The 16,938-nt window shown below is 53.9% G+C and overlaps 1 protein-coding gene across 5 annotated transcripts in view; it reads left to right on the top strand.

Moving 5' to 3' along the window:
- The window catches only part of ASAP3 (ArfGAP with SH3 domain, ankyrin repeat and PH domain 3), a 68,346-nt gene that overhangs the window by 15,908 nt on the left and 35,500 nt on the right, over window positions 1-16,938 (top strand). For all 5 annotated transcript variants that reach the window (XR_006286545.1, XM_037881889.2, XM_037881888.2 and 2 more), the window contains exons 3-4: window positions 6,860-7,005; window positions 13,975-14,049. Coding sequence is in view for 4 of the 5 variants with exons in the window: in XM_037881889.2 (XP_037737817.1) it covers window positions 6,860-7,005; window positions 13,975-14,049 (221 nt within the window). In the remaining variant the exon portion in view is untranslated. The remainder of the gene's footprint in view (window positions 1-6,859; window positions 7,006-13,974; window positions 14,050-16,938) is intronic.

Here is a 16,938-nt window from a genome sequence, read left to right as displayed (position 1 = left end):
AATGGTACAAACCTAGGCTGTAGAACCCAGGTGTCCTGAGGGAAGTCCCATAGCTAATCACCGGTAACAGTTACCATCCCGTGGCACTGGGAGGTGTAATTCTTGGCCAGGCACTGGGCCTGTGAATGGAAGGGGCTCCTGTTAGGCCAACTGGTAGAACTGAGTTGACGAGCCGTTACTTTAACGGAACACGCGCTGGTTCCCACGTTACAGGAGGGGGTAGAATGGAGACCTCGATCGGTGATCCTGCGTCCCTTCGCATCTGAATCCCTTTCAAGATTAAAGAATGCCAGCGTTTGCCATCTCTTGTCATGGTGTCTTGAAATCAGAGAGGGCCCTGTGCCCAGCTGGCAGGAACTGATTCACACCAGCTACAGATCTGGGCCAAAGTCCTTCATCCATGCCCAGGCTGTACACCAGCCATTCCCATTTGGCTTTGATACTCTCTTAACAGGCAGGGGAGGAAATGTTCCGCTGACTCTCAAGCGTCTTTAAATATTAAAGCCGTGAGTTCAGCTTTTGAATGCTAAGTCGGCTGGAGAGTGCTTTGCAGTGTCTGGTGCTGGGCTCCTGGGCTGGCAGTGTCTGTCGAGCTCGCCCCTGGGCAGCACAGCCACAAACAGTGGGAGGCTGGGAAATCAGATTTGAATTAAACAGCTTTTGCTTTCAAATAAGTCCCCTGGTTTCCTGGCAGCGAGCAGTAAACTTTGGAGAATCTCGCTGAGCCAAATCCTCCCTCTTCCCCAGAGTCAGTCCCTTCCACAGAGCCCTCTGCTCACTGATGGGACTGCGGGGGAGAACCTCTAGGTCAGGGATTAAAGGGAGAGTGGGATGGGTGGGTCATACGGCAGCTTCAACAGGAGAGATTGAGGGAACACCAGTGTGACAAGTTAGGTCACAGAGATCCCTTTGGGACTGTCACCTGATGTGCTGAAATTACCTCTGAGCCCATTTTCCCTGCTAGCTTGGGACTTCCAGAACCCTGTCTTGGTGAGCCAGACATCTAGCCTGCTGCAGCACAGACCCAGGGTCTGGACCACCCCCCAAAGCTGCAGATTGAACTAAAAACAGCTCAGCAGGTTACCCGTCTCCAGCACCCAGACACCCAGCTCCCAGTGGCATCCAAACCCCAAACAAATCCATTTTACTCTGTATAAAGCTTATACAGGGTAAATTTGTAAATTGTTCATCCTCTATATCATTGATAGAGAGAGATGCACAGCTGTTTGCTCCCCCAGATAGTAATCACTTACTCTGGGTTTATTAATAAATAAAAGTGACTTTATTAAGTATATAAAGTAGGATTTAAGTGGTTTCAAATAATAACACAGAACAAAGTAAGTCAGAAAGCAAAATAAAAGAAAACACGCAAGTCTAAGTCTAATACATTAAGAAACTGATTACAGATAATATCTCGCCATCAAAGATGTTCCAATAAGCTTCTTTCACAGACTAGACTCCTTCCTAGTCTGGGCCCAATCCTTTCCCCTGGTACAGTCTGTTAGTTCCAGCAGAAATCTCAGGTGGTAAGCAGGGGTTTTCTCATGATTGGCAGCCCCTTTTGTCCTGCTCCACCCCCTTTTATATCTTTGGCACAAGGTGGGAATCTTTTGTTTGTGCTTGTCCCCACCCCCGCCTCATCAATGGAAAAGTACAATGATTAAGATGGATTTCAGTATCCTGTGACATGGTCACACGTCACTGTAAGACCCTGGCCTAGTCTCCACTCTTCCTGGGTTGGCCCACACGTACACAGGAAGGTTTGCAGGTAAATAAACCATTTCCAACCAATTGTCCTAGTCAATGGGAGCCATCAAGATTCTAAACCACCATTAATGGCCCACACTTTGCATAATTACAATAGGGCCTCAGAGTTATACTTCATATTTCTAGCTTCAGGTACAAGAATGATACATGCATACAAGTAGGAGGAATATATTCAGTAGTTTATAACCTTTGTTATGATACCTTACAGGAGACCCTTTGTATAAAGCAGTTACATCATATTCACACTCATAAGCGTATTTCCATAAAACATATGGAGTGCAACGTCACACCCAGGTCAGACTATCCCATGGTTATGACATTCTCCTGAGAGGTGCCAGATCCCACTTCAAATCCCTCCTCCCAGTGGGTGGAGGGGAGGACTTCAACTAGGGGTCTCCCCAGTAGAGTACCCTAACCACTGGGCTACAAGAGAGGTCCTCTCCCAGCCTTGGCTTCTTGCTGAAACCCCAAGAGAACTTGCCGCAGAGAATCCCAGCGGAGGGAGGGACCGGTTTCTAAGAGTGGGAGGGGCTTAGCACATGCCTCTCACCTTAGGCCCTCCCACTGGCCATTTTTGGGGAGGAGCCAGCGAGCATGCTGGCTTCTACCAATCCCCTTCTGAGATGCCATCTCTCCCCGGTCATTGTACTGGGAGCCCGGCTGCCAAACCTAGCCTTTGTGAATGCAGTGTCCCCACGCCAAAGTTTCTGTGTGAATCTAGCCCTTCATCTCTAGGTGACCCTGGGCACGTTACTTAAATCGAGATTTTAAAACAAACGGCTCGTGTCTTTGGACCCCCAACCGGAGAGGTCATAAAAGGGCCTGATGTTCAGTAGGGGTAAGCACCTGCCTCTGAAAACCAGGTGCCTCCAGGTGGGTAACCAAAATCGCCCTTCGCCCTCCTCCCTCCCTGCTTCAGTTTGCCCCAGGGGGGTGACAGTGGTGATGTCCCTCCTGGGAGTGGGGTGAGGGTGGAAAGAGGTTAATGATTGTAAATCACAGCTGGGGATTTATTCTGAATTTAAAATAATGTCCTTTAATGTGTAACCTTGAGTACAACATAGGTGCAAATCCTACTGAAACCCCCCCCCCCCTTCCCCACACCTATTATTACAACCCCTAAGTCTAATCAACAGGACAGTTTTGGGGTGGAGGCGGGCAGCAGGGAAGCCTGTACAGCTGTCCTGGGGCTCTAGTACTTATCTGTATCACACGAGTTTCCTGCTTCTCTGATTACCTACCTACCCACCCACCTAGATCTCTTCTGTACTTGCAATCCCTGGTGCACCTGTGAGGTACTTGCATCTTCTCCAGTGTGTCCATCCTCACGCCACACCTGGGAAGACGGGGAAGTGCTGTGACCCCCAATTTGATATATGGGGAACTCAGGCACAGTCTAGGGAGGCAAGATTATCAGAAACACTCCTCAATCCCCAGCTAGTGGGAGCAGCTGCCGAAGTAGCCAGAGCAGGGACCTCCTGATGTCATTGTTCAGTGACCTCAGACCCTTTGTGATGGCCTTGACTGGACTTTCTCTGCCCTGTGACTGGCTGGTTTGCTCCAGCACCTCTCCCCGGCCCCTGCATATCTTTACCTCACCTGCCTCTCTCACCCTCCTCTTTTCCCCTGCCCCTCCTCCGTCTTCCCTTCCCTTCCCAAGCAGCTGACCCCTCTCCTGACGAAATCAATCACCCATTTAAAAAACACTGGTGGCACTGACATGCCATTCGCTCCCATCACATGGTTCACTCTGCTCATGTGTTCTACCCTGCCCCCCACCCGTGCCTGTCTGGCCTCCTTAAGGCAAGGGCTGTCTACTACTCTGTTCGTACCGCGCCTAGCGCAATGGGACCTCGTGCTTGGGTGGTCCTAGTAATAACCGCCATTATTTATAATAATCCAGGACTTAGGCTCCTAAGTCACTTAGGGCATGTCTACACGGCACAGCAGCGAGTCTCAGAGCCCAGGGCAACTGACTTGGGTGCGAGCTGTGGGGCCAAAAATAGCCGTGTAGATGTTCGGGGCTGGTGTCTGGGCTCTGAAACGCAGTGATGGGAGAGAACCCTGACTGACACTGCAACATCGAGCCCTGCAGATAGCCCGGGACAGTTGATGTGGGCTGCCACTTTGGGGTTTTTTAGTTGTTGTTGCTGTGTAGACACACCCGTAGGCACCTCAGTCCCTTCTGAAAATGGGAGTTTGGCTTCTTGCATTAATTTAGATGGAATAACTGGGCCCAAAGAATCAAAGATGTTCAACATAAAACAGAGTTAAACAAGGTTCAGGGGCTGGGTATACGGAGACCTTCTCCTGCTTCGTCCCACAGCAAACCCCCCATGTAACCCTCCTTTCATTAAAGGAGAGAGTGTCAAAATGCACGGCATTATGGCTTTCATTTGAACAACGTCCCTTGCTCCCTGGCGCTGGAGAGAGGCTTTCTGAATGAAAATCCCCTTGTTTGACAGTCTCTTCAGTGGCCATAACCGTCCCTGTGGGGAAAAGAGGAGATGTTAATTGACGAGGGGGGGTCGCATTGTTAATGTCTGAACCTGTTTCCCAGAAGACCAAACAAGACAGACAGACAGACAGAGACACACACACACACACAGAGAAAAGAACAGCAGAGAGAGAAGATGGAGCTTGTGCCTCTGGGGTTGACTTGCAACCTCACTTGCTGGAAAGGCACAGACGAGGGTGATCAGGTGTCTGGTTTTCGACCAGAACGCCCAGTCGAAAAGGGACCCCGGGGGCTCTGATCAGCACCGCCGACCGAGCCATTAAAAGTCCCGAAGGCTGTGCTGTGGTGCTAAGGCAGGCTAGTTCTTACCTGTCCTGGCACCGCGCTGCGCCCTGGAAGCGGCCATCAGGTCTGGTTCCTAGGCGGTGGGGCCATGGGGCTCCGCGCGCTGCTCCTGCCCTGAGCACTGGCTCCGCACTCCCATTGGCTGGTTCCCGGCCAATGGGAGCTGGCGGGGGCTGTGCCTGAAGGTGAGAGCGGCATGTGGAGCCTCCTGGTCCCCCGCCTGGGACCCGGACATGGTGGCCGCTTCTGGGGCACACGCAGCTGCAGTGTGGTGCCAGGACAGGGAGGCAGCCTGCCTTAGCCCCGCAGCGCTGCTGGCCGAGGTAAGCCCTGAGCCCCCCCACAAACCCGGAGCCCCCTCCTGCACCCCAAACCCCGCATCCCTGGCCCCACCTCAGAGGCTGCACCCCCTCCTACACCCCAACCTCCTACTTCAACCCTCGGCCCCAGCCAATGTTCCCTCTAATATTTGACAGGCCGTGTGTGCAAAAAATTTCTTCTGTGCAAATTGTTGTGCTTCTGTGCACATTTTTTGTGTGTGTGGTGTTTTGCTGTGTGCGCAGGATTTAGGATCTGTGTGCACGCGCACAGCTTAGAGGGAACAGTGGCCCCAACCCTCAGCCTGGAGCCCCTGCATCCCAAACCCCTCATCCCCCACCCTAGAACCACCACCCCCAGCCCAGAGCCCTCACCCCCTCCCACACCTCAACCTCCTGCCTCAACCCGCAGCCCCCTCCCACACTCCGAATCCCTTGGCCGCAGCCTGGAGCCTCCTCCCGCACCCCAACCCCACTCCAGAGCCTGCACCCGTAGCCGGAGCCCTCACCCCAACTCCCTGCCCCACCCTGGAGCCTGCACCCCAGTTAGAGCCCTCACACTCTCCCGCACCACAACCCCCTGCCCCAGTCCAGTGAAAGTGAGTGAGGGTGGGGGGAGAGCGAGCCACAGAGGAAGGGGGGATGGAGTGAGTGGGGGGCGGGGCTGCGGGGCTGGGGTGTTTGGTTTTGTGCGACTAGAAAGTTGGCAACCCTAGCACAGACCCAGCACGCGGTCTGATCAGCCACTCTGAGACCTGGCAAACTTGTACCAGTATCGGGGGGTGAGGTAAGGTGTTGCTTTTAGTCACCTCTTTTGGGGCACAGTCTCACAGCAGTGTTGTAAAATCTACAGTCTTGGCAGGCTGGACAGAAGGCCAAAGGCGGGGCAGCAGCCGGGGGTGGGGGGGCGGAGAAAGAGAAGAAATAAGGTGAGGGCTAGGAAAAGGACACACTGGGTGTGTGTTTGACAAAGTCTCATCCCAGGTGGTGGTTGGGAGTCAGCTGGAGGTGACAATGTCATCTGGGTGTGTCTCTCTGGCTCGCTGTAGTCAGGACACCTCTGAGGATTAGGCTGATGAAGGCCTGGGATCCCAGGAGATGGAGGGGTGGCTGATGAAGGCCTAGGGTCCCAGGAGATGGAGGGGTGGTGGCCATGATGGTGACGCTTGCTCCAGTAGCCAGTTTTTCTCCCCAAAGTCTTTCTTTAAAGACCTCAAAGGGAGTGTGGGTGGACTAGCCCCTCCCCATCAATTAGGCCTAATAACCAACAAACCAATTTTGGTTCGTTTAACTTCCGGTCTCATGTTTTGTCATTTGCCAGGTGTGATCTGAACACAGGCGTTGAGTTCTAGCAGGAGGCCTTTTTGTTTGGACTAATTCAGTTTTTCTGTCTTGCTTTTGCATCTTTTCCCATCAACACCTGTGGCTGGGTCATTGGGATGTCTCATGAACTTTCACTCATTCTTCACAGTGGAGCTCATAATCCCGAGCTCCTCCCACCTTTCCCAGTAGGAGGTGCTGTAGAGAATGGCGCATGAGCACGAGCTGCAGGGGTGCTTGTGTAACCCACACACCTCCTGGGTGTGGTGCTCTGTCCCGTCTATTGGCACCGAGACCACTTGGAGAGAGAGACAAAATGAGTCTGCTCTACAGCCTTAGCTAAGAGCCAGTTGGCTTTTAGCTCACGCGGTAGAGGCTCATGCACTAAGCTCCAGAGGTCCCCGGTTTGATCCCGCCCGCCGACAACCGGGGTCTGTCGGCATTACACTTGCATCTACTTCAGCAGGGGGTGCTAGAGAGAAAGGCGCATTGGCTGGATCTGGCTGTTCACAGCCTCTCCCAGCAGGAGGCGCTGTAGACAACCGCACAGTACTGCTGTCTGGGGGGAAACATCACAGCTGCTCGTTGCCAGCATGTGGAGTCTCCGTAGACCTTTGTCCTGGGTTTCACTGGTGTTGTCTCTTCCCCGCAGCGCATGTCGAGAACGAGGAGCAGTACAGTGAATCTCTGGAGAACTTCGGCAACAACCACCTGTCTCAGAACAATCACGAGCTTTCCACCGGCTTCCTGAACCTGGCGGTCTTCACCAGAGAAGTGACCGCGCTCTTCAAGAACCTGGTAAGGAGCTGCTGCTCTCAACTCCTTCACCCCCTGTGTTTCACTGACACCACACCCCCCACACCCTCCCCCGTCTTGGTGACTGGGGAGGAGACAGTGTGAACAGAGTGATCTGCGTGGGCACTTCTGGCTAAGGGACCAGGAAGCAGAGGGAGGGGTGTGATACCAGAGAGAGCGTGCAGTGATTGTGGGGAGGCTGTTAGACCTGTGTCTTGGGGCAGCTCTTCTTTTGGGGACCCAGGGTAGGATGGTGGCCCTTCTGAAGTCTCCCCACCTCCATCATGACACTGGGGTGTCTATCCTGCCACACTCCGTGGCCACATCGTGATGAAACATCTCCATGCGATAGCCCGAGGGATATGCTGGGTGGCTTTCTGCCACCTGTGATGTCAGGGCACAGTGGCCTGGTCCCACTTGGGACCCTCATGGATCGTACTGAAACAGGAGACGAGACCCAAGCAGGGCACCGGATCCCAATTCCCAACAGGGCTTGGGGGCAGTTCCAATCCAGAAGCTGAGTCAGATCCTCTGCTGGTGTAAACTGGAGTAGCTCTGTTGAAGTCAGCGTAGCTCTGTTGATTTGCACCAGCTCGGAGTCTGACCCTGTCTTTTCAGTGACCCTGAACTGGGGCCCTGAATCCAAATGCTTCACCAAGGCCAGTGAAAGCTGAGAATCTTTCCATTGACTTCAATGGGCTTTGGGTTAATCCCGTAAAGCGTAAATGTTGGGGGTAAGAGGATGGCGTGAACGTTCCTGAGTTCTAGGGTGTAGAGATCTCTGGGTCTCACTCTTCGGCTCAGACCCAGGCTGCTCTAAAATCATTTTAAAAATTGGCCAGTTTTGTGTGTCTCCCGCATAGAGTCTGGATGTGCTCCAACATCACTAAACCTGAGGGGAAACTCTCTTGTTTCTCAGCTGGTGGCAAAACCTTCTTCCTCTTGGAACCGACGGATCTCGCTGCAGGGAGTCCTGCATTCACCTGTGCCAGGTCATGCATATGACATTTAACATGAACATGCACATACATACAGGGGTAGGGAGACCTCAGACGTGCATGCGCTTCCCTTTGGGGTCTGTGTGTGCACATCCCGTTGATACGGGTACTTGCCTGGGGCGCGAGTGTACCTTTGATGCGTACACACTGGCTCATCCTGCTGCGTGTCCAGGGGTACCAGCAGGAATGTTGAGTTCATGCAATGACGTGGAGGCAGGTCTATATGCCCAGGGCAAAAGGCAGGTGCACACGCTGCATGGACAGTACAGGAGCAGATCTCGGGCTAGCCTGCAACACGACCTTTCCAGTCTCCGAGCATTCAGGACAATAGGGCATTGTTTGGCAGTGCAAATCTCCTAATGATTTTAGCTTAAGTTGGGCCCAACACGGTACTGCTTAACCAGGGAAAGGTAATTAACCAAGTGCTTTTCTTGGCTGTTACTGTCGTTTATAAGCTTTAAAGCCTTTGTGGTCCAATTCCCTGTCAGTCTCGCATGCATCCTCTTGTGGCCTAGCTGGAGGAAAATCTCCATAACACTCCCAGCCAATTCCGGGTTCAGGAAAGATCAAGGACATTGATGCTGTTGCCTCGTTGCTTGCTAAATCGAGCAGTGTAGAATTTGTTGAATATCCTCTATCAGAGACTTATCTCCTACCCTGGCTGGGACAAGGACTCGGGGTGGGAGAAGGCCGATATCTGTTTCACATCAAAAGCATCTATGATCCTGTTTGCCAAGAAGGGAATCAAAACACAGCAAGGCCTGTCAGAAGGAAGGAGCCCAAGCGAGTGGGGACAATGGATAGAATATCAACCTAATTAAAGAAGTAGGGGGTGGGTGTCTTAATGCCAAACTGCTTGAGGCCAAATTAACCTGAAATCTGTTTCCTTCAAGACCTTTCAGTCCCTGCATGGTGGAATCTGTGCTGAGAAGAGGTCGGATCCCATGATGCTTTGGACTAACAAGCCCACACCCCGAGGAAGTTGGGTCAGTGAGAAATGCTGTCAGTGGGAAGAGCCTGGCCTCTTGCCCAGGCACCCTGGTGGAAGTCAATGAGGTTGCATTGGCATCACAGTTCAGACAGCGTTTCCCCCAGATCTGTTAAAGGGAAGCCTGAAGCAAACACATTCAGTAGCACTGATAGAAAGGCGGGGGGGGGGGGGGGGAATTGGTGGAGGAAAAGAAAGCTTCATGAAATTTTCCTCGGTTTTGGGTCAACATTTCATTTGGTTGGAAATTCTCCACCCACTCCTTGTCCTCAGCAGAGCTTAACTAAGCAGAGCTCTTGGAGGAGCTGTCCTGGGAAAGGCGTAGAACTGGTTGCTCTGGTTAACGGGCCAGGGCGGGGGCTCTGCTGTAGAGCGAGTCTCTCCACTTATACACACGCACTTGCATGACCTGCACTCCTCGCTGTTCCTGTGCATGCACACCCTTCAGCTGTGTGAAATAGACACTCAGTGGGACCTTCTTAATTGCTCCCTTCCCTCTCCGAGTGCTTTTCCAGGCAGGTGAATCCCTGCAGGCCAGAGAAGTGTGTGTGTGTGAGAGAGAGAGAGAGACAAGCGAGCACCCAGATAGCAGGGTATGAAGGTTACGTGCTGGCACCTGGATTCCCTTCAAGAGGGGAGGATGCTGCTTGCTCCTGTCGCTCCCTGGGCAATCCAAACTCAGTTGCTCACCAGGCTTCCCTGGGCCTTCCCCAGCTACATTCCCCTGTTGTGGCCCCGTGGTTGTGTCCTGCTGCTGACCCTGTTCCTCCTCTGCGCCGGGTGTGGTATAAATGCTTAGAAGTGGAGAACGTTGCCTCTAGCCCCTGCGGGAGGGGTAAGCCCCTCCCTGGCCCCCTACTGCATAACACTCGGCAGGAAGGCATGACCCCTCCGTGGTACCCTGTGCTGTCAGCCGGTGCCAGGAGGGCATTGCTCGCTCCGGCTGGCTTGAGCCAGTGCACTGAGGTGGTCCAGGCCTTCTTGGCACGTGGGTCCCCTGGGGTAGACTGACTGGGCAGGTGTCAGTGCCCTGATGCCAGGAGTCCCGGTCTAATGATTTAAAATGGTTCTAATCCCATTGTGCCCAGTCACTTCACTCCCCACCCCACCCCAGAGACCTCCCCTGTGGGGAAGAACAAAGCAGGGCTGATCACGGCCCCCTCCCCCAACAGCTGGGGCCGGCTTTGGGCAAGTGCCAGGTGTTTCTGCCTGTGGGGGAGGGGATGCTCTTTAAAAGTTCATCCGTTCATTCACGGGAGGGGAGAGTGTAGCGGGTGCGTGGAGGCTTGGGCAAGATCCTGCTTCTGCTGGAGCCTGTCGCAAAACTCCTCTGACAGCCGCGGAGCCGGACTGGCCCCTCGGAAAGCTGGTCGCTTGGTGAAAGCCAGGTTACGAAATTGGGATGAGAGCTTTAGAGCCCCAGAGTGGGTGGATGGGGCCATAGACGCCCCCCCTGCTCTTTGCAACACAGCCCTGCCAGTGGCCCTCAATCCTGACCCCGAGCCCTGGGCTTCCCCCCTCCGACCCACACAGCTCTGGCCATGCCCCTCACTCCCGACCCACAGCCCCCCTGCTATTCTAGCCCCTGGGCTTCCTCCCCCAACCCACATAAGTCTGGCCATGCCCCTCATTCCTGACCCGCAGCCCCCCTACTATTCTAGCCCCTGGGCTTCCCTCCTCACCCCGACCCACACAGCTCTGGCCATACCCCTCGCTCTTGACTCTCAGCCCCCCATTCCAGGCCAGAGTCAAGTGTTCGGGGAGGGGTGAGTTGAGCCAGTGGAGCAGATTAAAGAGAAAAGTGCTGAAATAGGGTCATGGGGACCTTCCAGGAAAGCTGGACTATTCCTGGGCTCCAATCCAGGCCTGAGCCTGGGTGAGTGGGGTGGCAACCTACAGCCATCCCAGCAGCTGTGTTCAGAGTTGCCCCCTGCCTCTGCGTGCTGCAGTCAGCCCCCCGGAGCCCAATGCTTTCAGGCTGCGCTCTGTGTGTGGGTCGCGGCTCTGGTCCCCGGCTGCATTCCTTTGGCCTAGCTGGGCGTGTGCAGGCTTGTAACTTTCAGCAGTAAATCGTGTTTTCTCAGTGCAATGTATCCCGCTCCTTTCTAGATTCCTGGCAGTGTTTATGCCACCTCCACCCCTGGTCTCCCTGTAGTATTTCCTCTTCCCCACTTTGCCTTGGAAAGCGACACAGATTCCACGGACTCAGTGAGCCAAGGCCTCTGGGTTTGCTTTAACTTTCTTTTTCTGCCAGTGTTTCTGCTTTCCCTCTCCCCCCATCCAAACCTTGGCCAATAGTTCCCCTCTCCCCCAAGATTCCCCGCCCCGAATACCACTTCATAATGAGGCGTGGTGGTTTAGTGGTTAGAGTAGGCAGGAACTGGGTGTCAGGACACCTGGGTTCCATTCCCATCTCTGGGAGGGAGAGTGACTGACGTCATAGTTACAGTGTGGGATGGCTACTCGAGGGACCATTTCCCAGCCCCACTGTTGGCTCTCTACAAACGTTCTCAAGTCGTGTTGGCTTTCTGTGCCTCAGTTCCACCCCCCCCCCCCCAACAAACAAACATTTGTCTGGTTTCAGAGTACTAGCCATGTTAGTCTGTATCCGCAAAAAGAAAAGGAGGACTTGTGGCACCTTAGAGACTAGCAAATTTATTTGAGCGTAAGCTTTCCTGAGCTACAGCTCACTTCATTGGATGCAACATTTGTCTGTCTCCCCGGGGGTTGTGAGGGTTAATTAGCATTTGTAAAGTGCTAAATGTCAAAGGGGGGGAGATCAGTGGTGGCTATCTGAGAGGCGGGGGGAAATCAGTGGTGCTATCCTAATAGGCCGGCATCACGTGTGACTCTTCGGTGAGAGTGCGAAAGGCACAGGCATTGGCATTAGGGCTGTGGGTAAGAACCCCTTCAGTCGTGGATCAGGCTCCGTTGTGCTAGGTGCTGTACAAACAGACGGTTCTGGTCCCAAAGAGCTTAAAATCCCGGTTGTGTGAGCATCTCATAAACACTCAAGAGTTTATCCTCCCCTGAGGAAGTAGGGCAGGATTCCGATCCCTGTTTTACAGATGGGGAACTGAGGCACAGAGCGTTCCAATGGCTTGGCCAAGATCACACACAGTCTGGGGACCAAGGAATTCATCCCAGATCTCCTGAGTCCAGGGCTCTAACCACTAGGCCACCCTCCCTCTGCAGCTGAGCCTCCTGGCTTGCAGTCAAAACGCAACATCAAGTGCGGAATGGTTGATGGCCTTTTCGCCTGCCCCCCATCTCTGAGCTGCTGGAGGTTGCTGTCCTAACCCTCCCATTTCCCCACCCGCACCCCTGGAAAACACCGCATGTGGGATCAGAGCTGTGGTTTCACGTTCCAACATGGATGTCCCCCCAGTCACGTGAGAGATGCCAGTGAAGGATACACAGGAACCCCAGTGATGGTTTGAAACTGCCCCTATTCCCCCTCCTGTCCCCCGAAACTCTTCTGGCTGCAGGGAGCTGGTGTCCCATTGGAAGCCTGCTCGGAGGGACATTCCCGGTTCCTTCCGATGCTGGGAAGAGGCTTGTGTAGCAGTGCTGGCAGCTTCTCGCGCTCTCTGCTGCAGCGTTTAATTTTGTGCCGCTCTCCTCCGCTGGAGAACTGCTTTGATCGTTGCCTTCGGGGTGGCATGGGGGTGGGAGGGGTGCTTGGACTAACCTCCCACTGATGTGGTTTGTGGTAACAGCCCCACATCAGACATCTTGCAGCCATGCCCAGCTAACCAGCTACATCTGGCACAAAGTGGGCCCTTCCCCCTCATCTTAACGGTTAAATCCATGCCAGCTCTCCCAGGTGGCCAGAGCCTGCCTGGCTCTTAATACTTAGCAGGGATGGGACTTGCCTGACCTCTTTGATCCCAAAGCTGCAGGGTGCAGTGTACCCTGCCTGTGTCCAGTCCTGGGAGGAGGAGAAGAGGGCTGTTACGCTGTGGTCTGGTAGGGATGGAACTGGTTTCAGATTTGGGAGGCCTGGCTCTGCCACTGACCTGCTGTGTGCTCTCGGGCAAGCCCCTTTGTTGCTCTGTGCCTCAGTTTCCCCACCTGCTCTTTTGTCTGACCGTTTAGATTGTGAGCAATTTGGGAAGGGCCTGTCTGTTTCTCACTAAGTGTCTGTGCAGTACCCAGAATAACAATGCCCTGAGCTTCATAATGCCGAGAGGCCCCGATTGTAATACAAAGATTTCCTTTAAACCCACCGCTGCGGTGATGCCTCCAAAACACTGGTCTAAGGTCAGGCCGCTGGTGTGCTGTGAGGTAATCTGATGGTAATCCTCTTGCTGGTAGCCAGTGTTACTTCCTTGTCTGGCTGCCGTACTCCTCTGTTGTCTCTCCTGTTAAACCTGGCTGGTAAGCTCTTCAGGGCGGAGACCTTCTTTTCAATATATGTGTTTGGCATTGCTCTAATCTCTCATTGTGGCCTTCAGTCACTGCTATGATACAAAGAATGAATAGCCCAGAGCGATATTTTCTATTATTAGTTGCAGTGTTAAGATGGCCTATGGAACAACCTGCCACAGGAAAGTCGTGCAGCCAAAGCCTCGTGGCTATGCTTTTTAAATACAGCCCACATACTGTCTCAACAAGAGGATGTCATTCCCCAGATTGAGATGAAGGGAGCATCGTGCAGTGGGTCCACTAGTCTCCAGCTCCAGATTCGCCAAGGGACATTTGCACTCCAGGACCCATCAGCAGGGGCGGTTCCTCTGTAGTCAGTTGCACACACCAACAGGCCCCTACCTAGCTTGAGTACCAGTTTTGTCTACCTTGTTTACCAGGGGTCGCACCCTGCCTGGAACATACTCCAGCACCTGGGGGCACCTAGTGGCTAAATAAGGTACAGCTGGTAAACCAATTGTCCTATGGGTGCAGTGGCTGGGCAGCCGGTGCCGTTAGGGGCTGAGGGGCCTGCACCAGCTGCTTTGTAACCAGTCCTTGTTTTGCTGGATTTTCCAGGTGCAGAATCTGAACAACATCGTCTCCTTCCCCATGGAGAGCCTGCTGAAGGGGCAGCTGAAAGATGGCCGGCTGGTAAGATCCCACTCAGGTGGTGGGCACTTGATGTGGGAGGTGCAAGATGGCAGGGGGGAGCCCAGGAAGGAAGGCTGCCATTTAATGTTGCTGTGTCCTTGTCTGGGGTTGGCTCTTGTGTGTCCAACCCCTTGCCAGGAGTGGGTCCTTCCACCTATGGTGGATGGCTCCCCTATGTTTCCTCCTTGATTGATTGCAGCACCTCTGTGAGGCTCTGCAATGGCTCATGCTCATACCCACTGCGTTCGGGCAGCCTCCTGAGACCCGTGGGAGATGGGCTCCCCTCCTGAGGATCTCGGAAGGTGCCCTGCTACAGATCTCGGGAGTCAGGAAGGGAAAGCCCTGACCTTCCTTAGCTCCCTGTTCCCGTTACAACACACTGTGTAGACATCTGCTGGGGTGGGGACATGGACAGTTCAGAGTTGCTCCCTGGGGGTGTCGATCACCCCAGGATCTGAGGTTGGGAGATGCCTTGGCTATTGTTGCTTATTCATTGCCAAAGGCTTTTATGGACTGCTCAGAGCAGCCCCCCACACTGGAGCGCCTTCTGCCTTCCCCCTACCAAAGGAGCAGGGTTCCCATCACAGCCAAAGCACTTTCCTTCCGCACCTCGATCACAGCAAGGAGACAGAGCTGCCTAGCAAGTCACATGGCCCTCCGGCCACAGCCAGCCCTGCAGCAGGGCCCGCAGTGACCAGACCAAAGAGCATCTCCCGGGCGTTGCGTTAGTAATATTCTTGTGTGGCTTATAAGTGCCCGGAGGTCCCAGCTGAGAGCTGGGACCGTTGTGCTGGGAGCTGCACAGACACGGGGTGAGAGACCGGCTCTGCCTCAGAGCGCCGATGGGGTAACTAGAGCAGCCTGGTCTCTGTTTTGGTCTGGGAAGCTGAAGCACGGAGCAATCAAAAGGTGGCCAAGGTCATACAGGGAGCCTGTGGCAGAGGCAGGGATTGGACCCAAGTCCAGGGCCTCTCCCAAGAGATGATCCTTCCCCCCAAAGCAACCTCTTAACTCTGCTTTGGGCCAGACTCGGCCAGCAGCAGAGTTTGTCTCTTCTCCTGTAAGGGCCTCTCCCCAGCTGGCAGGTGATACGGGGCTAAAGCCTGTGAGGGGCTGTTACTCTCTCCAGTTCCAGCTCCTAGCAGGCCCCAGTCTGCTAATACCTAGGGAACACGAGACGTGTCTTCCTGTGCCCTGGGAACCTGTCACCCTGTGCCTGTCATGAGGGGATCCTGGAGGCCAGGCCTGCACCGGCGTTCTCTGGAGGGCAGCTCAGAGCTGTGGCTGAAGCAGCTGCAGCCCTCGGGCAAGTTGTGAATGTCCCCCGGGGTCGGGCAGATCTGGGTGCTGCCGACATGTCTAGTGTCTTGCACACCTGGCTCAAGCGGGGTGGCCTGGGTGTGCACAGCCTTCTCCCTGGGGGTGCAGGGTTAGGGGGTTCAGGGAGGGGCCTAGGGGAAGAAATAAGGCTGGCAAAATGGTAACCGCAACTCCCTCCCCCATCCCTGGCTCTCTGGTCTCATCTCCTTGGCGCCTCCCGAGCTGCGCCCTGAGAGAGCCGGCCAAATGGGTCCCTCTGGACTGGGGACTCTGGCTCTTGGGTCTCCTGTAGCGTGAAAAGCTGGTTGTCCCTCAACAAACCACTTCTCCCCCGACCCACCACGTTTTCCCATCCATCCCTGCCTTTGCCTTCCGCTGCTGTCTAGAACTGACCCTAAGAGCTGAGACTCACATGGGGCTTTCTGCAGGTTCCGCCTCTGCCTTGTGATCTGATTAAAGCGTCTCCCTTCACATGGCAGGGCTTGTGACGTGGCACCGGGAAGCAGATGTGCCGCTTCGGGGTGACCCGGTCTGTACCTGGTGGTGGGGCGGGGCTGAGGACCCAACAATCTTCTTACTCCCCATCCCTTGGGGAAGGGGACTAAGAATACCAGGCAGTCTCTTCTGCCACCTGATCGGTGGGGGTGTTGAGCCGGGGGGGCTGTCCCTAGCTCTGTCCCCCCTGACCTGACTCCGGTGGGGGTGGAGTGGCCTCGGGGCTGCAGCGCTGCTGGGTCATGCTTCCACATCTGTGCTCTGCTAGAGTCAGAAGTGTGTGGGGAGCCCAGGATCATAGTGGTGGTGGGGACAGCAGGCTGGGACGGAGGTGAATGGATGGGGCTGTGTGTGATGTTGCACTCCATATGCTTTATAAAAATATGTGTTTAAGTGTGAATATGATGTAACTGGAATATGCTTTATGTGAAAGGTCTCTCAGTAGTCTCAGAGACCCCCTTGGGACTGTCACCTGACATGCTGAATTTACCTCTGAACCCTGCCAGGTTGGGACTCCAGAATCCTGCCTTGTTGAGCCAGACACTCTAGCCTGCTGCAACACCCACCCAGGTCTGGTCCACACGCCCCAAAGCTTCAGAGTTTAACCAAAAACTGCTCATCAGGTCACCTATCTCCAGCACCCGGACACCCAGCTCCCAATGGGGTCCAAACCCCAAATAAATCCGTTTCACTCTGTATAGAGTGTATACAGGGTAAACTCATAAATTGTCTGCCCTCTATAACACTGATAGAGAGAGATGCACAGCTATTTGTGCCCCCAGGTATTAGTCACTTACTCTGGGTTTATTAATAAACAAAAGTGATATTTTATTAAGTATAAAAGTAGGATTTAAATGGTTTCAAGTAATAACAGACGGAACAAAGTAAGTTACCATGTAAAATAAAACAAAACATGCAAGTTTAAGTCTAATACATTAAGAAACCGATTACAGGTAAATCTCACCCTCAGAGCTGTTCCAATAAGTTTATTTCACAGACTAGACTCCTTCCTAGTCTGGGCCCAATCCTTTCCCTTGGTACAGTTCTTGTTAGTTCCAGCAGGCATCTTAGGTG

The sequence above is a fragment of the Chelonia mydas genome, chromosome 19, assembly GCF_015237465.2.
Source record: "Chelonia mydas isolate rCheMyd1 chromosome 19, rCheMyd1.pri.v2, whole genome shotgun sequence".
Taxonomy (NCBI): domain Eukaryota; kingdom Metazoa; phylum Chordata; order Testudines; family Cheloniidae; genus Chelonia; species Chelonia mydas.
This window is presented reverse-complemented; position numbering and strand designations above follow the sequence as displayed.